The sequence below is a fragment of the Eriocheir sinensis genome, chromosome 50 (assembly GCF_024679095.1).
Source record: "Eriocheir sinensis breed Jianghai 21 chromosome 50, ASM2467909v1, whole genome shotgun sequence".
Classification (NCBI taxonomy): domain Eukaryota; kingdom Metazoa; phylum Arthropoda; class Malacostraca; order Decapoda; family Varunidae; genus Eriocheir; species Eriocheir sinensis.
The window spans coordinates 6,177,146-6,199,583 of record NC_066558.1 but is presented as its reverse complement, the minus strand read 5'-3'; the positions used below and the strand labels follow the sequence as shown (position 1 = coordinate 6,199,583).

At 45.3% G+C, this 22,438-nt stretch overlaps 2 protein-coding genes and 2 long non-coding RNA genes across 8 annotated transcripts in view; all 4 read right to left on the bottom strand.

The window, feature by feature from the left end:
• Positions 1–306: 306 nt before the first annotated feature.
• Positions 307–16,008, bottom strand: LOC126982316 (protein adenylyltransferase Fic-like). Of its 4 annotated transcripts, none has more exons than XR_007735047.1 (7): positions 15,111–16,008; positions 12,985–13,219; positions 11,143–11,372; positions 10,431–10,606; positions 9,391–9,600; positions 6,809–8,189; positions 307–6,748 (listed from the first exon to the last, which is right to left on the bottom strand). XR_007735047.1 is itself a non-coding variant. In XM_050834316.1 (6 exons), exons 1-6 carry the CDS (start codon positions 15,451–15,453, stop codon positions 7,413–7,415), a joined length of 1,971 nt encoding a protein of 656 aa, XP_050690273.1. In that variant the 5' UTR covers positions 15,454–16,008; the 3' UTR covers positions 307–7,412. The 4 variants fall into 4 exon arrangements, 1 of the variants encoding a protein (XP_050690273.1); XR_007735048.1 differs by having other exon boundaries at positions 307–6,807; positions 6,867–8,189; XR_007735049.1 differs by having other exon boundaries at positions 6,867–8,189.
• LOC126982326 (uncharacterized) lies at positions 11,412–12,958 on the bottom strand. Of its 2 annotated transcripts, XR_007735102.1 has the most exons (5): positions 12,679–12,958; positions 12,483–12,581; positions 12,290–12,388; positions 12,094–12,192; positions 11,412–11,895 (listed from the first exon to the last, which is right to left on the bottom strand). It is a non-coding gene; the product is annotated as an uncharacterized LOC126982326 (long non-coding RNA). The 2 variants fall into 2 exon arrangements; XR_007735103.1 differs by lacking the exons at positions 12,094–12,192; positions 12,290–12,388.
• A 5,033-nt stretch (positions 16,009–21,041) lies between the features above and the next one.
• LOC126982324 (uncharacterized) lies at positions 21,042–21,678 on the bottom strand. Its single transcript, XR_007735100.1, has 2 exons — positions 21,449–21,678; positions 21,042–21,294 (listed from the first exon to the last, which is right to left on the bottom strand). It is a non-coding gene; the product is annotated as an uncharacterized LOC126982324 (long non-coding RNA).
• A 299-nt stretch (positions 21,679–21,977) lies between these two features.
• The window catches only part of LOC126982032 (facilitated trehalose transporter Tret1-like), a gene marked incomplete at its 3' end in the record, with an annotated part of 31,601 nt that continues 31,140 nt past the window's right edge, over positions 21,978–22,438 (bottom strand). The window contains exon 12 of the mRNA XM_050833751.1: positions 21,978–22,124. Within this exon, the coding sequence (XP_050689708.1) occupies positions 21,978–22,124 (147 nt within the window). The remainder of the gene's footprint in view (positions 22,125–22,438) is intronic.

Below are 22,438 nucleotides of genomic sequence, written 5' to 3'. Positions count from 1 at the left end.
CCCCTCCCTGAAACTAAGAGAACTGATTGGACTGATTCATCTTCTGTCTTTCTATTTACTCCTCTTCACCTCTTCATATCACTGACTTGGACCGATATGGAGTTAGTCAATGTTACTATGGAGGGGGCGGGATTTCTGGACCAATTCAGTGTGCGGAGACGACAATTATATATTTGCCTTCCTGATATCATGTGTACAAAAATGGCTCGGTCCCTCACGACCCTTCTCTGCCCTACGCCACACTTGCCTTTCAATAATTTACATTTGACTACATAAATGTCTCACAGGGGAATAAATGGTCACTGCTGGGTTTGTGGTATGTATTGACGTCTGAATAAGGAGTCCAGCCCCGTGTGTTGCCTTGGCTGCCACCACTAACAACATTGCTTTATACTCTATTTAGCCTAAGGTGAGAATGCGTCAGAGAAGCCTCGCCTGCTCCCCTCCGCCCTGAAGCTAGATTTTGCCCAGCCCTCAACGGATCAACTGCCCTTCAATCCCAGCACTAAAGCAGCTACACCCTCCCTTCTCTTCCTGACGTTTTCTCACCTTGGGCGGAATAGACTGTGGCATTTAATATGAAGGATAACAAGGGCATTCATAACCTGCCTTAGAAAATTGGAGCAAATCTTATTCTAATGGAGAGGTGACGTTACAAGACTTACGATGTGTGGCTTTTTCGGAACGGACCACACAAGATAAAAACAGCTGGTCGTGATTAAAACACCTCGCTGATGAAGGCTACGCCAGACTTTCTAAATGTCGTATGTATTAGTATTTATTAAGTTATGTGGCTGGTTTGGCTTTTTCAAGTCTGGGAAGAAGTGTTGGATTTTCACAGCTGACAAATTACAAACTGGGCCGTAAAAAGTGACATAAAAGGTCAACAAAACCGACCAACTAACCACGCCTTGAAATACAAGTAAAAAGGACAAATCAGCCACATTATTGTTGATGAAAACTAATACAATGTTTAAAATATCAAGCGTTCGTCACTACCATTTTGACCAGTGGTTCACAAACAGGGGTCCATGGAGATTCTAATTATTTTAACCCTTTCCATCCATAACGCAGACGTCGGCATCACCGTATGGAAAGGGTCAAGAGGAAATGGAAGAGGATTAATCCTCTTCTAAACCTCTCAATCCCTCTTAATCCTCTTCCATTTCCTCTTAAGAGGTTTAGAAGAGGACTAAGCCTTTCCATATGGTGACGCCGTTGGACGTCAGTGTCGCCGGAGTGAAGGGCTTAAAATGTATTATGCTGGAATGCGGCTCACATGACAAATTTGGCCCTTGGGATGGTCGTGAGTGGCACGCGAAATGACAGGAAGATGTTTGGGTCCACAGGTGAAAAAGTGACTGGAAAGGGGAAATGGGACAAAAAAGATTGGGAACCACTGATTTAGACCCTTCGGCCAAAGTGACTGATATGTTCTTGAGCAATACAACGGCATTACAAGATGTTAAAAAAAAAAGATACACAAAAGACTTCCCGTATGGCTTCCTCAAATTTCTTAACTTCAACATGAACACAAAACACTACACAAGGAATTTTCAAAGTCCTTGGTAATGGCTTGGAGGCTGACTAACCCGCCATGGCAAACTGTGAAAGTGGCTCTTAACATCTAAATAAATACAAATCTATGACATAAATTAAAGTAGGTAGGGTTGGCATACACCTGCAGCTCCTCTAACAGGTAGGAGAGTGAGGGCTGCAGAGGACTTACGAACCTAAGTATGGAGGTGAAAAAATAGAGGATCGGGCACAGACAGAACCTCAATTTTTTTTTTTTTACAGTAAAGGAAGCTGCAAAAAATAAAAAATAAATACTAATCACTGCCCCTGAATAATCATAATGTGAGGCCTATAAAAATAAAAGGGGTGTGGTTATGAAGAGGTGAACAGGATGAGGAAAATCGGAAAGTTTCGTTTAGTCGGCGCAACATCTGTGGTCATATGCCGGAGAGAGACAGAAGGGGAAGGAATTACAGGAGAAGAGAACAGATCCCAGGAGACGGGACACAACCCCCGATTAATACCTGGTACCCATTCACTGCTGGGTGGACAGGGGCGTAGGGTATCGGAAAAGCTGCCCAAGAGGAGGATGAGAATGATTATGTTAGTGGGGAAATTAAAGGGAGGAAAGAAGAGGGGAAGGGAAGAGAGAGGCACTGGAATGTTATAGTCAATTAACAGGTAAAGGTATGCTAGAGTAAATTGGACAGATAAAGGTGTTAAGAGTAAATTGGACAGGTAAAAAGGTGTGCTGTAGAGTAAATTGGACAGGTAAAAAGGTGTGTTAGAGTAAATTGGACAGGTAAAAAGATGTGTTAAGAGTAAATTCGACAAGTAAAAAGGTGTGTTAGAGTAAATTGGACAGGTAAAGGTGTGTGCCATATAATCAGACAGGTAAAAATATGTGCCAGAGTTAATTGGACAGGTATATAAAAGGTGCCAACAGGTAGGTGGGTGTCAGGTAGCCTAAGTCTGAACACTGGCTATATGATGATGACAGGAGGTGATGATGGTGATGGTGGTGGTGATGTCCCATGCACACAACACATACAGGAATAAATACAGCAAATAAATTACCCCAAAAATAAAATAGTGCGGTGTGTCTGCCATTTCTGATACACACACGTTCCATTTACTAAAAAACGGACCAATTAAGCGGAGTTTGTATTTCCCTCTTTCTACTCTTTGTCTATCCATACCAACTTATTTGTCTATTCTTTTCTTCTCTCCAACAGTTTCATCTCATCTATTTCTTCCACAATCCAATCATCCGTTCCTTCAATCCTCTACTTTCAATCTCTTTTATTTGTCTTTCTGTTTACTCCTTTACTCTCTCTGCTTTTTCTATCGTCTTTCTTTACATAATCTATCCGTCTCTTCCTCTGTCTCCCCCTCTCTTAACTTGGTAGCAACGATGGGCCACATTTTCGCCATGATATAAACCCACAAAAATAGATGATGCATAAACTGATCACAAATGCGTTGATATATACTATGAAATGGTTTGCGTGAGTGATGATTTTTTCTCATTTTTCTCGCTTGGAGGGGCCTTTAAGAAACATGATCCCCGCAGCTACCGGGTTATGGTGTGTACGAAATGGCAGACATACCTTATATACGAGCTCTGTAACGATGATATTCACAACGCACGATACGGCGACGGTAACGGCTCATCAATCTATCACAGAACAAGGACAGCGCTGCCAGATTCTCGTCCTTCGAACATCGCACGTAGCGGAATCGTACCCAAAACTGACGGACCCATGCGAAAATGAAAATGAATGTGAATGTGAATAAAAACAGAAAAAAACTCTTGTACTACTCCTATAAAAGACAGTATGGAGTGGTCAAAAGAGAGGTCAATTTTCAGATGGTACGAATCAATTGAAATTCTTGTAAAAAATCGTCAATTATAGATGTTTCTTTTGTGATAGTTATAAGTAAAATCAAATAAAAATAGCCCACTAGCACTACTATAAAAGGCCAAAAAAAGAGGGCAGTTTCTGAGGGTACGAGTCAATTGAAGTTCTCGTCAAAACCGTCAATTATAGTTTTTTTGACAATAGTTATGGGTCAGAGAGTGAAAATTACAGTGTGTGGAGGAAGATATATAAAAGACAGTAGAGAGTGGCCAAATGAGGGTCAATTTTCAGATAGTACGAATCAATTGAAATTCTTGTAAAAAATCGTCAATTATAGATGTTTCTTTTGTGATAGTTATAAGTAAAATCAAATAAAAATAGCCCAGTGGCACTACTATAAAAGGCAGAAGAGAGTGGCCAAATGAGGGTCAATTTCAGATGATACGAGTCAACTGAAGATCTTGTAAAAAACGTGAATTCAAGATATGTATTTTTTTTGCGATCGTTTCAGGACAGAGGGCAGAGAAAACAGTGCGGCGCGGAGAATGACAATCTGGCAGCGCTGAACGGAGGGCGGCGGAAAGGCCCGACTAAGAATACTGCAAGAAACGGTGCGGGTTAAAACGTGTATTTACATCGTGCGTGACAACCTCCTCGAAGCACTTGGTGATGAAAACAACTCCCGTCAACCTCCCTCGTCTTTGGTGCAGAGTATTGGTTGGGTCCGAGGAGGAGGTGTGAGCTATGTGGCGTTACTATAAAAAAAAGTACAATTAAGAAACGCTACCTATAGACCATTGTAGTAGTAGTAGTAGTAAAGTAGATTGGACAGGTAAGGTGTGTGTGGCAAGTGGGCTTACTATAAAAAAAGTACGACTGAGGGGTTACCTAAAAAACCTGTATTCTCATTTTACTATATAGTTTTACCTTTATGGAATACTTAGTCGCTAAATCAAGAAATAGTGAATGAATGAATTAGAAACATACGTACACACACACACACATAGAGAGAAAGAGAAAGAAAGTAAAGAAAATTGAAAAGGCAGAAAAAGAGGAGGAGGAGGAGGAGGAAGAAGAGGAGGTAGAGGAAGGGGGATGAAGGAGAGTGAAAATGGAGAAATAGAAAGAGGAGGAGGAGGAGGAGGAGGAAGAAGAGGTAGAGATGAAGGCAAAAAAAGAGGAGGAGGAAGAGGAAGGAAGAGAAGAAGGCAGAAAAAGAGGAAGAGGAGGAAGAAGAGGAAGAGGAAGGAAGAGATGAAAGCAGAAAAGGAGGAGGAGGAGGAAGAGGTAAAGGAAAGTTGAGGAACAGAAAAAGAGGAAGAAGAGGAGGAGGAAGAGAGGAATGAAGGCAAGTGCACTACCCACTACATCGCGGAGCTCAGTGTTACCATAATAAATAAAATCACAAAATACCGTAAGTAAAATCTAAATACCAGTAATGACAATGATAGTAAGGACATTATATAGAAGAGTTGGCTTTGTGGATAACTGTAAACTTTCTAGGATATAAAAATACTCTGCAACACACACACACACACACACATGACCTATATGTAAACTAGTCTTTATTGGAAAACTGATCTCTCTCTCTCTCTCTCTCTTTTTTTCTTTCTTTCTTCCTCTCTCATATTATTTCCTTTTCTTTTTTTTTCTCATATTCTTCCCTTCTCTCTCTTTCTCTTATTTTCTTTCCTCTTTCTCTCTTTTTTTATCATATTCTTTCCTCTCTCTCTCTCTCCTATTTTTCCCTTCTCTCTTTCTCTTTCAAATTCTTCCCTTTTTTCCTTCCTGTTATACTATGGCTTCTCTCTCTCTCTCTCTCTCTCTCTCTCTCTCTCTATCACGGCACTGACTTGTCATCTCAGTCAGTTTGTGTTGCTATTGGGAGCGTTGACATTGTTCGCGTTGCTGTTGTTGTTTGCGATATTGTATGTAACCTGTTTTTTTCGATGTTTGTGTTTGAGCAGAAGTTGTTTGTGTTGATGTTGTTGTTGAATTTAAGTCCCCATTAGCAACTTGAGCCGGCGTCACACTGGACCAAATCTGGCGAGCACGAGGTTTTGCTGGCAGGATGGCTTGCTCCTGTGTTTAGCTCACTGTTTGAACGAGGAGCAGCTCAGTAAGCCGCGAGCAGGCAGGCGAATGAGCTCTTTGGTGCACCGATGTGTGAATAATATATATTGCCAAGTGTATTGGATCCGTATACCCATGATTTTAGAGAACTTATTTACATACTCGTTTTATGTTTGATGGTGTTTGTAATATTTTATAATATTGTGAAAAGTAGTGTTGTTTTTAATTTTGATTTCCAAGACCAAGACTGCCCTGGTGATATAAACACTTGCCATGGTCACCTCCGCTCCTCCTAGTTCAAGAGTTCACTGGTCCTCCGGTATTGTGCACTCTTTAATAGCTAGTCAGGGACCATCCTCAGTTATGGGCAAGTAATGCCATCACAGCTGCACACTTAACCGTAATCTGAAGCGTGGATGTAATAGGCGCCATGGCTGAGGCTTTGTATACGATGTTGCTCGCCGCTCGTCGTTCGTCAGTGTGAGGACAACAGGAACAGCAAAAGCTCGTGCTTGCCAGATTAGGGTCCAGTGTGACGCCGCCTTTAGAGGTCCACATTATTAAACCTATCAGGCTCCCATTACGACAACTTTCCCAAGGCCACAGAGAAGACTAACTGGGCTTTTGCGACCGAGTGATCTTCCCATTCATGGCGCAGAAGTCGGGTAAAACTACGAGATCACGAAACAGTACCAGAACGCCCCGGCACCTTCCACGAGGGTCTATTCAAACAGGAGAGTCGTGTTAAACTATCACTTGCATCAGAAGAGTCCCAGCAAATTCCACGAGGGTCTATTCAAACAGGGAGGAAGTCATGTAAAACTATCCCTTGCATAATGAAACAGCCCCGGAAAGTCCTAATAACTTCATCGAGAGGCTTTTCAAACAGGAGTCATGTTAACTATCACAAGGATCACAAGAGTCCCAAACATCCCAGTAACTTCCATGATGGTCTTTTAAAACAGTGAAGTCATGTCAACCTATCACTTGCATAACGAAAGTCCCGGAAAGTCCCATTAACTTCCACGAGTCTTTTCAAATAGGGGAGTCTTGTAAATATATCACTGGGATCACAAGAGTCCCAGAACATCCCACCAACTTCAATGAGTGTTTAAAACTATCACTAGGATCACGAGACAGTCCCGGAAAGTCCCAGTAGCTTCCATGAGTCTTTTCAAATAGGGGTCTTGTATATCTATCACTAACATCACAAGAGTCCCAGAATATCCCAGAAATTCCATGACTGTTTAAAATATCACTAGGATCATGAAACAGTCCCAGAACATCCCACCAAACTTCCATGACTTTAAAATATCACTAGGATCATGAAACAGTCCCAGAACATCCCACCAAACTTCCATGACTTTAAAATATCACTAGGATCATGAAACAGTCCCAGAACATCCCACCAACTTCCATGACTTTACAATATCACTAGGATCACGAAACAATCCCGGAGAGTTCCAATAACTTCCACGAGTCTTTTCAAATAGCGGAGTCTTCTAAATATATAACTAGCATATCAAGAGTCCCGAAAAGTCCCAGTAACTTCCGAGTATTTAAAACTATCATTAGGATCATGAGACAGTACCAGAAAGTCCCACCAACTTCCACGAGTGTTTTAAACCATCACTAAGACCACGAAACAGTCCCGGAGAGTCCCACCAACTTCCACAAGTGTTTAAAACTATCACTAGGATCATGAAACAGTCCCGGAAAGTCCAAGTAACTTCCGAGTATTTAAAACTATCACAAGGGTCCCAAAATGTCCCAGCAACTTCAATGAGTGTTTTTAACCATCACTAGGATCATGAAACAGTCCTAGAACATCCCAGCAACTTCCACAAGTGTTTAAAACTATCACTAGGATCACGAAACAGTCCCGGAAAGTCTCGTTAACCTTCAGGAGCATCTTTTTAAGTGGGTGAAGAAGTGAGGTGACGATATATTGAAGACTGGCTAAAGTCCCCTTGGTGAGCCCTCTTCAGTCACCCCTTCCTCAAATGCCGCCAACCTCTCCTCTGATATAAGGTACCGAATAACCTTATCATGCTCAATATCACTACTACCACTGCTTATACTACTACTACTACTGTCTATCCTACTACTACTACTGCTGTCTATTCTGCTGTCCTTTCCTCCTCCTCCTCCTCTCACTCGCACTCTCTCCTCCTCCCCCACAAACCACAGCTGTTCTCTTCCATCGGCATCTGTCACCTCTGCCTCCTCCTCCTCCTCCTCCTCCTCTTCTCCTCCCTCCATTAGTATATGATCCTCAGTTCCATGAGAGGCGGAAGGTGAGGGATGAGGAGACGTCTTTCCTCCACTTCTCTCCCTTTCCTCCACCTCCTCCCATGGCAGAATATCATCCACGGAGGTAAACACGAATTTCCGCTCACTGTCGGAACTCTCGTCATGGCGGTCGTCGTGGAGGTACACCTTGCTAGCGGACTTTTGCGGGTCCTGTTGATCATCTCCCTCCTCCTCCTGCTGTCTGTGATCCGCCTTCCACTCCTGCTGCTGTGTCTGCTCTTCCTGCCGTCCCTGCTCATCGCGCCTCTGTTCGATCTTCGGCAATGCTTCCTTAGTGGCCCAGAGGTACACGTCCAGGGTCTTCTCCGTGCAGTGGGCCACGAAACGCACAAACGGCCGCGTGTCGCCCTCGTTGGCCAGCTGGAGGCAGTCGTAGTACAGCATCCGGTCCTGTTTGCGAATGATGACTGGGGGGTAGCCGGCCTGTGTGTGGGGGAGAGAGAGGGTGTTGAGTGAGGTGGTGGGTTTGAGTGTCGAGAATGAGGGAGGTGAAGGAGAAGATACAGGGTGAATGAGGTGTTGCTGGGTGAGAAGGGAGGTGTAGATGGGTGAAATGGTTGAGTGAGTGAGGTTTTGGTGGGTGTGGTGGGTGAGGGGAAGGTGTAGGTGGGTGTATGTTAGTGGGTGGGAGAAAGGGTGTTGTGTGAGTGAGGTCTTGGTGGGTGAGGGAAGGGGAAGGTGTGGGGGAGGGTTGTGTGAGTGAGGTCTTGGTGGGTATTGGTGTACTGGGGGAGGGAAGGGGAGGTGTAGGCAGGTGTGTGTAGTCGGGTAGGAAAGGGAAGGGGAAGATGTGAGAGGGTGTAGTTTCAATGGACTCTCAACACAGATACACTCTCCATTACTAAATATCATGTTCCGTTTTATTCCATTGTTACGTGTGAATTTCTTTGCTTGGGAATGGAAAACGGACAATATGGTGATCGATGCTTACTAACAACAGCATCACTTGAAAATTGGTGTGTGTGTGTGTGTGTGTGTGTGTGTAATGACGATAAATGAATGAAGATAAAAGAAAATATAAGAATGAATGGACACACAAGAGGAGGTGGGAGTGGCGAGTAGCGGGCTTTTTTTTATTAATTTTTCTTACTCTTTTTGTTGCCCTTGAGCCGCATCCCTTAATGTAAATAAATAAGTAAAAATAACAAAAAAACAAAGGAGAGAAAGAAAGCAAGAAAAGATGTGTGTGTGTGTCTACCTGTCCATTCTCATTAAGGTCTGTCTGTCATTTACTTTCCTTACAGGTGTGGAGTGTGGTGTTTCTGTGGACAGGTGTGGGGTCAGTACAGGTAAGGCACTCGTTAACACACCCGACACACACACACACACACACACATGCTCCTTTCTGGCAACACTCTCTACCTGTTAATATTTCATCCATGCAAAATGACTTGATATTCTTCAGGTATCACACACACACACACACACACACACACACACACACACACACACACACACTTTTCCTTCTTTCCTTCCTCCTCTCATATTTTTTTCCTTTTTATCTATCTTATATCGCCTTCCTTTCCTGTTTCTCTTCATTCATTTATTTTCCTTCACCTTCATTCAGCTATCTTTTTTGCACACACACACACACACACACACACACACACACACACACACACACCTGCATCAGTAAGAAGTTCATGATGAGCCTGGCGGTCCGTCCGTTCCCGTCGCTAAATGGGTGGATGAAGACCAGCTTGTAGTGGGCCAGCGCAGCGTAGCGGACCGGGTGCAGCGCCTGGGCCTCGGGGGAGTTGAGCCACGCGACGAAGTCCTCCATTAGCACCTGGAGGCGGGTGGGGGGCGGGGGAATGTGGTCGCTTACGTACACCTGTGGGGGGAGACGGGGGAAGGGAGGAAGAGGTGGGGTGAGAATGTGAATAAGAAAAATAAGAATATAAACGAAAACTGTGGTATTAAACTTCTATAAACAATTCAAGGAAGTCTGTTATATGATGATGTGTTTTTATTGGTGTGTGTGTGTGTGTGTGTGTGTGTGTGTGTGTGATGGGGGATGGGGGAGGAGGAGTGAGAAGGTGAATAAGGAAAATAAGAATGAAAAAGAAAACTGTGATATTAAACGTCGGTAAACAATGCAAGGAAGTCTGTTATAAGATGATGTTTTTTTATTGCTGTGTGTGTGTGTGTGTGTGTGTGTGTGTGTGTGTGATGGGGGAGGAGGGGTGAGAAGGTGAATAAGGAAATAAGAACGAAAAATAAAACTGTGATATTAAACTTCGATAAACAATGCAAGGAAGTCTGTTATATGATGATGTTTTTTTATTGCTGTGTGTGTGTGTGTGTGTGTGTGTGTGTGTGTGTGTGTGTGTGTGTGTGTGTGTGTGTGTGATGGGGGTGGTGGTGAAAATGTGAATAAAGGAATAAAAAAGAAGAAATAAACTCCTATAAGCAATGCATGTATACAGAAGCAAAAATCAATTATCAGATGCTGTTTTTTATGCCCTATGTGTGTGTGTGTGTGTGTGTGTGTGTGTGTGTGTGTGTGTGTGTGTGTGTGTGTGTGTGTGTGTTGCATCCAAGAAGTGGTAGGCAAATCAAACCTCACCACACCACACACCACCACACATATCATAAAGAAGCCGGCGATATTTTTACCGACTCCCACTCCACTACCCTGCTTCCACCCCCCCCCCCTCTCACCTGCGTGGTCCTGAGTTGGCCGGCCTCTATGGGGTCCACGTGGCCGAGGACTCGACGGTGGACCTCCAGAATGTCGTGCAGGGTGACTCGGCCCACACGGTGCAGCAGTGTCGTGTTGATGAACTTGAGCGCCAGGTCCAGCCCGAGGATTTCATTGTGCTCCATCACACTCTTGCCTGTGTGTGTGTGTGTGTGTGTGTGGGGGGGGGTGATAAAGATAATTAAATGAAGATAAAAGTCGATAAAGGAACTTACCTACCCCTTCCCCCCTCGTACCCATCCAATAACTAATTTCTGTATAGTATTAGCATTATTTCTTTACTTTCTTATTTGTCTTACTTTCCGTGTACTTTATTTTCTTGTCTCTTCCTTAACTTACCTACCCCTTCCCCCCTCATACCCATCCAATAACTAATTTTAGCACAGTTTTAGCATCATTTCTTTACTTACTTTCTTATTTGTTTTACTTTCTGTGTACTTAACCCGGTAGCAGTGATGGGCCAAATTTTTACCATGATATAAACCCCCCCAAAATAGATGATGCATAAACTGATCACAAATGCTTTGATATATATTATGAAATGGTTTGTGTGAGTGCTGATTTTTTCTCATTTTTCTCGCTTAGAGGGACCATTAAGAAACATGATCCCCGCAGCTACCGGGTTAATTTTCTTCTCTTTCTTCCTTAACTTATCCCCCACCCCAGACTCACCGCCCACGCTGAGCCTCGTCTCCAGGATCATGCGGGTCTGTGCCAGGGTCATGGTGTTCCCCTCGATGCCGGCCGTGTGGTAGATGTGCTGGAAATACGCCTCCTTCTTGATCCTGCGCAGGGCCGCCGACGAGCTGGGGATGCGTGCCAAGTCGTCCCGCTTATTGTCTATCCGCGCTAGAAGAGCCACGTCCTTCTCATCCACGAGGGGCTGGGTGCGCCGACGGTTTCTGTGTGGGAGTGTGGTTACGGGTGGGGAGTGTGTGGGAGTGTGATTAGGGGTGGGGAAAAAAGCCCTCTACTTGCTGCTCCTATAAAAGAGTTCAGAGGAGTGGCCGAAAGAGAGGTCAATTTCAGGAGGAGAGGTGTCTGATACTCTCCTTATGATAATGATGATAATGATAATAATAGAAAAAGCAAACACAAATAAGACCTGACAAACTGCCGTGCCTACCTAACAAAAGCTTCAATGAAATGTAGGTAATATAAAATGTTTAATCCCTTGACTGCGGATTTCCTACCAGAAGACATCACCAAGCTACAGGAGTGGAACAAAAAGTGGCTGCAACAATTCAATGAAGAAAAATGTAAAGTCCAGGATACTAATACCACATGGGAAACACTCCACTATCCACCACAGAGGCAGAGAAAGACCTGGGAGTGTATGTTACCAGGCTACCAGTGAAGGGATATCCAGCATACCAATACCACATGGGAAACACTCCACTATCCACCACAGAGGCAGAGAAAGACCTGGGAGTGTATGTTACCAGGCTACCAGTGAAGGGATATCCAGCATACCAATACCACATGGGAAACACTCCACTATCCACCACAGAGGCAGAGAAAGACCTGGGAGTGTATGTTACCAGGCTACCAGTGAAGGGATATCCAGCATACCAATACCACATGGGAAACACTCCACTATACTCCACAGAGGCAGAGAAAGACCTGGGAGTGTATGTTACCAGGCTACCAGTGAAGGGATATCCAGCACACCAATACCACATGGGAAACACTCCACTATCCACCACAGAGGCAGAGAAAGACCTGGGAGTGTATGTTACCAGGCTACCAGTGAAGGATATCCAGCACACCAATACCACATGGAAACACTCCACTATCCACCACAGAGGCAGAGAAAGACCTGGGAGTGTATGTTACCAGGCTACCAGTGAAGGGATATCCAGCATACCAATACCACATGGGAAACACTCCACTATCCACCACAGAGGCAGAGTAAGACCTGGGAGTGTATGTTACCAGGCTACCAGTGAAGGATATCCAATACCACTACCACATGGGAAACACTACTATCCACCACAGAGGCAGAGTAAGACCTGGGAGTGTATGTTACCAGGCTACCAGTGAAGGGATATCCAGCACACCAATACCACATGGGAAACACTCCACTATCCACCACAGAGGCAGAGAAAGACCTGGGAGTGTATGTTACCAGGCTACCAGTGAAGGGATATCCAGCACCAATACCACATGGGAAACACTCCACTATCCACCACAGAGGCAGAGAAAGACCTGGGAGTGTATGTTACCAGGCTACCAGTGAAGGGATATCCAGCACACCAATACCACATGGGAAACACTCCACTATCCACCACAGAGGCAGAGAAAGACCTGGGAGTGTATGTTACCAGGCTACCAGTGAAGGGATATCCAGCACACCAATACCACATGGGAAACACTCCACTATCCACCACAGAGGCAGAGAAAGACCTGGGAGTGTATGTTACCAGGCTACCAGTGAAGGCCAAATCCGTGTCAATCGCAGCGGACGGGTTAATAAATACAAGTACGACGTCTACGAAACCTCCCACTACACACCTGAGGGCCCGTGAGTTGGCAGGGGAGACGGCCAGGGCGCGGAGGTACAGCTTATCGGCCTTGATGACATCGTTGCGGTGGTGCTCCAGATATTCCCCATAGTGCACCAATACCTCAGGGTGTCGCGGGGCCAGGGAGAGGGCGTGTTCCAGGAGGCGGCCCGCTCTCGCACTCTTCCCCGAGAACACCAACTCCTTCGCAGCCTTGAGTGTGTTAAGAGCCTCGATTTGTGCATCTGAGGGGAAAGGGTTAAGGGTTTAGATCAGTATTCTCAAACGCTTCCATCTTTCACATCAACTATTCCCAAAGGCTGAAAAGGAGATTAACCTGGTTCTAATGAGTGTTTTTACTGGTTCATGGTATAGAAGAGGGGTCAAACTACCACAAGGGTCATAAAAATACTACCCCTGGAAATGCCCTCAACTCCTGCGCAAGTCTCGTCAAATGTGCGTGCTGGGGCGCTGAAATGTTAAAGAGTGTAGGTCGTAGTCTTGGGGTTTGTCGGTGCAAACTAAAATGTGCGCTGCTCTGTATTCTTGATGCACTGAGGGTCTGGTTTTGTGTCCGTTGGGTATGCTTTGGGTGAGGGTGTGTCTGTGTGTGTGGATCGTCATATTTCAGTTACTATTCATCTGCACAAGAAAAAAAAGAGCTTAACCCGGTAGCAGCGACGGGCCAAATTTGTGGCTTTACCATATAGCAGCAACAGGCCAAATTTGTGCCATGATTTAACTCCCCCCCAAAAAATAATACATAAAATGATCACAAATGCTTTGATATATATTATGAAATGGTTTGTGTGAGGGGTGACTTTTTCTCATTTTTTCTCGCTTAGAGGGACCATTAAGAAACATGATCCCCGCTGCTACCGGGTTAAAAACTATCAAATGGAAGGGAAAGAAACACTGGAAATAGGAAAACCAACAGCAATACACGTCAAACCTCCGTGGTCTGGTGGTCAGTGTCCCTGGCTATCACTCCATGGGCTTGGGTTCGAATCCCAGCCTCGGCAGTCATTGTGCAGCCCACCCAGCTGTTCATCCTCCCTTTTGGGCTGGACGATAAATGGGTAGCTGGGGAGACTTTGGGAAGGTAAACTGTGGTAACCCTGGATGTTGCACAGGCCCTTGTCCCAGGGTAACTGGGTCTCACCTACCACAGGCTCAAAAGGCCAATGAATCGGAGATGAGCACCACAGCCACACACAGCTATGGTGTATGCACCCACCTTGACTAACCTTAATGAAAATAAAAAATACACCAAAAATAGGAAAATGCAATAAAGGAAAGATTTACAGAAAATACCAGATTGTCTTTGAGAGGGAAGCAGAGACACTGACTGCATATTTCTGGACAATATATGATGCTTTTTATTATGGAGATAGTATTTCATCTCACTCCCATCTGTTAACCCTTACAATATGGTGATGCAGACGTCGGTGTCACAGTATAAGAACATAAGAACATAAGAACATAGGGAAACTGCAAGAGGCCAGGTGGCCTACACAGGGCAGCTCCAGAATCCCCCACTACTGGGTGAGAGGGTTACAGGTAGAGGCTTGATCCTCGTGTATTTCTGCCGCCCAGACCACCGTGCACTACTGTCAATTTACTAACCCACCTGAACCTCACTGGAAAGGGTTAAGAGGAAATAAGGGGATTAATCCTTTTCTAAACCTCTTAATCCTCTTCCATTTCCTCTTAAGAGGTTTAGAAGAGGATTAAGAGGAAATGGAAAAGGATTAAGAGGTTTAGAAGAGGATTAACCCTTTCCATACGGTAACGCCCATGGTGACACCGACGTCGGCGTCACCGTATTGAAAGGGTTAACAATGGCCTGTGTAGTGGACCACCCCTGCTGCCGCCCCATCCTGTCCTGCGTATTTCTGCTGGCCCATACTCCATACTGAATAAACTTAAACTAACCTAACCTAAGAACCTATCTAATGGGGGGGCTTCGCCAAGAAAAGAATCCATATTGTAAGTATTAAGTTTGCAAGAGGTGGCTACCCTCTCTTCACTATTACCCGAAACACCCAAAACTGTGTCCCCCCCTTCCCCCTCTCCCCCGAGTGGCTGGGTGCACTTCCAGACAACCCCGGGTGAGGCCTGAGGTGCGGTACTCACGGTGGTCCTCCAGCTCGGTGGTGGTGGTGGTGGCGGCCAAGGGGTGGTCGGCGTGGTCCCCCAGCAGGGCCATGGCCACGTAGCCCTCGTCCATGAGCGAGAGGTCCGCCCCGGCCGGCAGCACCCCCAGGGAGGCGGACAGCACCTGGGGCCGCTGCTGCACGCCCGCCCACCACGCCTGCAGCGCCCCCAGCAGCCCCGCACACGCCGCCCCGCACAGGAACACCCACACCAGCGCCCAGGGACTCATCTGGCCGCGCCCCGCCCCGCCCTGGGACCCGCGGAGGACATTGTTCAGCAGGGACAGGCAGCAGGCGCGTCGTGGCTGCTCCTGCTCGGCCATGGCATGTTACGTCACCTCCAGACCCAAGACCCAGACCTAGACGTAAAAAAAACCCTCTCCCTCCCTCCCTCCCTGCCTCTCTAATACCACCCCCTAGGCAAGCCCCACTATGCCTAAGGCCGGATGAATGTCTCCCTCACGTGTAAGTAACTCGGCAGGGAGAAGGAAAGAAAGCAAGAGGAATTACTCGAAACATGACCCGTTAGGAAGAAGGAAAACAAAGCCTTCATCTACTTCTCATCTTGATAGATGCGCAGATTTACATAGATATACATAGAAAACCAGACCACACAGACCCCATGGTCCAGACTAAGTGGTCTGTCCTTTTAAACCTAAGTGATTCTACATTAATCAGATGGCTCCAAAACGTTGCATTTCAACTCTAGTTAATATTAAGTTCAAGGAAGTGACGGAGAGAGAGATTTACATAGATTTACATAGAAAATCAGACCACACAGACCCCATGGTCCAGACTGGGCGGCCTGTCCTTAAACTTAAGTGATTCTACATTAATCACAAGGCTCCAAAACGCTGCATTTCAATCCAGTTAATATTAAGTTGAAGGAATTAGTGTCGGTCGAGCTTGTTTTTTAAGGAGTCAATCGTGTTACACTGGACCACTGATGGTGGGAGCTTATTCCATTCTCGCACTACAACGTTGGTGAAGAAAAATTTGGTGCTGTCTGAATTTACTTGTCTACATTTGAGTTTTACGCCATTGTTCCGAGAGAGAGAGAGAGAGAGAGAGAGAGAGAGAGAGAGAGAGAGAGAGAGAGAGAGAGAGAGAGAGAGAGAGAATGTTCATTATTTACATCAACGATTGTGGACGTTGGACTCAATAATATATCATTAGTTTGATGGATGGGAGAGGCCCTTTAATGTAGATGAGAGTCATATGTCCTTCAAGTTGAAACAATAAATAAGAGGTTCGATTATACGCAATGCTTACGTGGCGTTAATTAACTCAAAAGCGTTCAATGCGTCAAGGGCCTGGGGATCAAAATCGCGTCAAACCTCAAATTCTTGAAGCAATGCTCTGACGCAGCAACAAACAAAGATGATTTCTTCCTTGCACAACAAACCTTATGACGCAAGGCTCTCGATCGTCCCTTAAGCTGTTTTCTCTTGAGAAACGTCGCCTCCGAGGAAAACTGCTCGAATGTTTCAGTGTGGTGACGAGACAAGCCTGTTGGGCGAGCCTCACTCTGCGATCCCCCGGCGCCGGCAAAACCTTTCCCAGTCTGGATTAATTGCTCGAATGTTTCGTTACATGCAGAGGTCGTGTGGGGGTAGAGTAAAGAGAAGATTCAGGGCGTTGTATTAAAATATTCAACGGCTTTACGAGTGTGGACGAATCGAAATTGTTTATAATCGATGACATGTTTCTTATGCAAATCATGACTCAAAATTTAAGGATAAAGAAATTAATTCAGACCACTAAATTTTTCTTCAACAGCGTGGTAGCGCGAGAATGGAATAAACTCCCGCCTTCAGTGGTCCAGTGCAGTACGATTACTTCACTTAAAAACGAGCTTGTGATGTAAAAATGCAAATTCTTGGTGGAATCTGATTAATAAGATTTCACTTGGGTTTGAAGATAAACCACTCAGTCTGGATCATATAGGGACGTATGTGTGGTTTCAATATCTTTGTAAATCTCTCTCTCTCTCTCTCTCTCTCTCTCTCTCTCTCTCTCTCTCTCTCTCTCTCTCTCTCTCTCTCTCTCTCTCTCTCTCTCTCTCTCTCTCTGTGTGTGTGTGTGTGTGTGTGTGTGTGTGTGTGTGTGTGTGTGTGTGTGTTGACATCGGGACAACTCGTGACCAAAACAAGCTAGGAAGCAAAAGCATTTACGCCGCGGCTGAGGGAGGCCTTGGTGGGTTGTAAGAAGTCTTCTATTTCGCTGGAAACTTTTAAGGCTACGAGTAGGGCGTTAATATGGAGGCGGTGGCTGAGTGGCCAGCGTGCGGGCGCGTCTCGCCCGCCGCCACAAGCTGACAATTTTCATATGCAGTCACCGCCGAGTGGCCTAAGACTTCCCACCAGCGTTACCAGATTATCGTACTCGTAACATTACATTTATCAGTTTCAGACTCAAGAACGGCCGCAACCACACAAATAACGATCTACAAGTAAAGTTATTGTTAAACCCGCGAGTTATTGATGTTTTTGCACTAGTTGTGGGTCAGAAACCGGAAAATGCAGGGTGCTAAGTTTGATAATCTGGTAACGCTGAGTGGGTAGGTGCTGTCAGAAGACCACCTATCAACCCGGACTCTAGATTCTCTTCTAAAAGAGGATCAAAGATGAACTCCGGGGTGCAGCATGGGCCAAGCATGATGGCGCTACTATAAACACTTCCCTGCGCCATAAAGGGCCGCCCACCAGGCCCCCTCCGGTGCTGTGGGCTGCACGAGAACAGCCAGCCGCCAGCCTCTTCGCCTCACTCACAGCTGACGCCTTGCTCGGAGCTGAACTGGCCCTCTCCCTGGACCACTCTAACGTTTTTATTTTTGTTTGTTTCTTGTTTGTTTTTGTCGGATCAGCGCTCAGCGGGGTTTTCTGTTTTCCGTTTTTGGTGCCCTTGAGCCGCGTACACCGCCCTGTAAAGACATGCCTCCACGGGGAACATGTGAGTGCCGACCCAAACCCGGCCCCCCCCCCTCCCCACCACACACACACGTCCTCCTTCCCCCCCCCCCGCCCTCCCGCTGGTGCCATTGTGTTTTCTCCTTTATATTATCTCGTCCTCTCTCTACTTCTCCCATTGCTGTCGCTTTCGTTCCCTCTTTCTCGGCGTCTCGGGTGTTTTATGCTGCCGGACAGACAGCTTATAGTGGCCGCAGTCCTCCCTACCTAGCTCACTCGCCTCACATAATAATAATAATAATAATAATAATAATAATAATAGTAATAATGGTAATAATATGCCCAGGCTTGTCGTTCTTGGTAGCCTACTAAAAAACCGTGGCCCATATCCTTAAACATTTTGGGGTTACACACACACACACACACACACACACACACACACACACACACTCACACACACACACTCACACACACACACACACACACACACACACACATTGGATAGGGCTCTGGATAGACGTTGTGGGTACTTCAATGGCCTGGTGATGGCATGGCAAGGCTTCTACACCATGAACGTGAAAAATCTGCGTATGCGACTTATCTCCTTTGAGGCCTCGGGAATTCCACGGTGGGGAAATCATTGCTGTGAGGACCGAAGGCGTCTGACAATACTGCCCCTGGGCCTGATTCGCGGGAAGGCACAGACGCGGCACCACTACAGCGCCTCAAGGTGACCTGCTGATGCCCGTGTTGCGAGGAGAAGCAAGACCCTCTCCGGTACTGATTGACACACGTACCACTCAACGGTGCCAGATTGTCGTACTCTGCCTCTTATGTTTGACGATTTCCGACCCAACAACTATTTTCATCACCCAAATAACTGCCTTCATATATGTTTATCGTTTAAATGGTTAATTATCACAGCAACTAATGAAGGGCAAGAAAAAATATACCAGTGGTCGTGATCACGAGTAGAGAGAAATGACTGATGACAGGAAGAATAACAGTTGGCCTCCATGTTAAGCTTTGAGGTGTGTAAAGGCGCAAGACATTCACGGTAACTAATGAAGGGCCTTTCAGTATTCACATAAGAGGATCGAACGACTATTCCGGAAAGGGTTCAGGTGTACGAGGGCGGGGATGGCGATAAATTGAGGGATATAATCATTACCAGGCAAGTAGTTCAGGGTGAGATAGATAAGCTTAAGAAGAATAAGTCGCCAGGTCCTGACGGGATATTTCCGAGGGTATTAAAGGAATTTAGTGATGTACTCAGTGACCCACTAACCGACAACTTTAAGATGTCGGTAACTACTGGTTATGTGCCTAGCCTACGGAAAGTAGCTAATGTGACGCCGATTTTCAAAAAGGGGGACAGGTCAGCTGCTTCAAACTATCGCCCAATTAGCTTAACATCGGTTATAGGCAAGATGCTGGAGTCCATAATAGCCAGAAACATTCGGGAGCATCTAAAGAAACAGCTTAATTCACGACTCGCAGCATGGGTTCACGAAAGGTAGGTCAAGCCTCACCAATCTCTTGTCCTTCTACAATAAGGTATTTGAGGCGGTAGACAGACATGAAAATTATGATGTAATCTATCTTGATTTTAGTAAAGCGTTTGACAAAGTTCCTCACCAACGACTGTTGCTTAAATTACAGGCTCAGGGAGTAGAGGGTAAAGTTTTGAACTGGGTCAAGGCGTGGCTTAGCAATAGGAAGCAAAGAGTGCAAATCAATGGTAAAAGATCTGACTGGGGCTGTGTTACGAGTGGGGTCCCGCAAGGTTCGGTATTAGGTCCACTGTTGTTTATTATTTATATCAATGACTTAGATACAGGAATTAGTAGTGATGTCAGTAAGTTTGCAGATGATACCAAGATCGGAAGAGTAATTGAGTCGGATCAGGACGCTAGTAATCTCCAGGATGAACTAAACAGATTGTATGACTGGGCAGATAAATGGCAGATGGAGTTCATTGCAGGGAAGTGCAGTATTCTGAGTGTAGGTAGGAACAACCCCTCTCATAACTATTGCTCAAATGACACTCTCATAAGCAGGTCTGGATGCGAGAGGGATTTAGGGGTCTTAGTGAGCTCTGATCTCCGTCCAAGGGCACAATGCATTCATGCTAGAAATCGAGCAAATAGGGTACTGGGATTTATTTCAAGGAGCGTAAGCAACAGAAGCGCCGAAGTCTTCCTCAAACTATATTTAGCATTAGTTAGACCTCATCTTGACTATGCGGTTCAGTTCTGGTCACCTTACTATAGAATGGATATCAAAATGTTGGAATCGGTGCAGAGGAGGATGACTAAGATGATTCAGGGGTTGAGAAACTTGCCGTACGAGGAAAGACTCAAACAGTTAAACTTGCATTCTCTAGAAAGGCGAAGGGTGCGTAGAGACATGATCGAGGCTTATAAATGGATGAAGGGCTTTAATAAGGGGATATTCATAAGGTTTTGTTGGTAAGAGAACCGGGTAGGACACGAAGTAATGGGTTTAAACTGGATAAATTCAGATTCAACAGGAACATAGGCAAAAATTGGTTTACTAACAGAGTGGTGATGAGTGAAATAGGCTTAGCAGTCACGTGGTGAGTGCCAATACAATTGTCACATTCAAAAATAGATTATATAAATTCATGGACAGCGATATTAGGTGGATAGATATATATATATATATATATATATATATATATATATATATATATATATATATATATATATATATATATATATATATATATATATATATATATATATATATATATATATATATATAGAGAGAGAGAGAGAGAGAGAGAGAGAGAGAGAGAGAGAGAGAGAGAGAGAGAGAGAGAGAGAGAGAGAGAGAGAGAGAGAGAGAGAGAGAGAGAGAGAGAGAAGCGAAGGAGCAAGGGAGATAAATGAGAGCGACGTGTGTGTGTGTGTGTGTGTGTGTGTGTGTGTGTGTGTGTGTGTGTGTGTGTGTGTGTGTAATAATAATAATAATAATAATAATAATAATACGCTTTATTTAGTTTCGGCATCAGTAAGAAAATAACAAACAAACAAACTAAAACAAAGCCTGGAAAAACTCAATCACCTTCACACTTAACATTTTTTCATCACATTTGACCTTCATTCTTAAACATGTCGGCGCCCCAGGACACACACTCACATTTGACAAGGCCTTCGCAGGAGTTTCGGGCATTCCAGAGATAGTTTAATGACCCTGGAGGTAGTTTAACCCTTCCTCTGTACCGTGAACCTAAAGAAACACGTAGGAGTTTTGGGCATTTACCCTGGTGGTAGTTTAACTTCCTCTGTACCCGTGAAAGAAACACGTAAGATTTTTGGGCATTTCCAGATGAGATAGTTTAATGACCCTGGTGGTAGTCTGACCCTTCCTCTGTACCGTGAACCTAAAGAAACACGTAGGAGTTTTGGGCATTTCCAGATGAGATAGTTTAATGACCCTGGTGGTAGTCTGACCCTTCCTCTGTACCATGAACCTAAAGAAACACGTAGGAGTTTTGGGCATTTCCAGATGAGATAGTTTAATGACCCTGGTGGTAGTTTAACCCTTCCTCTGGACCGTGAACCTAAAGAAACACGTAGGAGTTTTGGGCATTTCCAGATGAGATAGTTTAATGACCCTCCTCCTCCTCTTCCTCTTCCTCTGTACCGTCAGCCTACAGAAACCCATGGTTTCCTTTCCAGATAGTTTTATGACCCTGGTGGTAGTCTGACCCTTCCTCTGTACCATGAACCCCCAAAACACTCATTCGAACCCGACTGATCTCCTTTTCGGCCTCTGGAAATAGTTAATGTAAGGGGCGGAAGCGTTTGACAGTACCCACAATACCTACCCACCAGCCCTCCCCCCTCCCTCCTCCTCCTCCCTTCTCCCTCTTCTCTTTCCTCCCCTCCCCCCATGGTTTCCCTTGGTTTCCGCAGGCGCAAGGGCAGGCCGAGGAGGCACACGGCCCCGTAGAAGCCGTAGAGACCAGCCTGAGTGAGAGAGTTGACCATGGGAGTGTAGAGCTGCAGGACGGCGAAGGTGGCGAGCGTCCAGACCGTGAAGCAAACCCCGCTGGCCTGGAGGAGGAGGAGGATGAGGCTGAGGATGAGGATGAGGAGGAGGAGAACAAGTATATGAGAAGGTAAGGCAGTAAAAGAAGAATAAGGAAAAGAAAGGGAATGGAAAAAGAAGAATTAGAGGAGGAGGAGGAGGAGGAGGAGGAGGAGGAGGAGGAGGAAAGGCAGTAGAAGAAGAATAAGGAAAAGAAGAAAAAGGGAATGGAAAAGGAAGAATGAGAGAAGGATATGAGGAAGCAGAGGAGGAGGAGGAGGAGGAAGAGGAGGAGGAAAAATAACATCAACTATAAATACCACTACTACTACTACTACTA

Coding starts and splice junctions, on each gene's coding strand:
- LOC126982316 (XM_050834316.1), bottom strand. CDS start 15,453: ATGGCCGAGCAGGAGCAGCCACGACGCGCCTGCTGCCTGTCCCTGCTG. Junction 11,373..12,984: donor GCCAACTCACGGGCCCTCAG/GTGTGTAGTGGG, acceptor ACTCCCACACAG/AAACCGTCGGCGCACCCAGC. Junction 9,601..10,430: donor GCCAACTCAGGACCACGCAG/GTGAGAGGGGGG, acceptor CTCCCCCCACAG/GTGTACGTAAGCGACCACAT.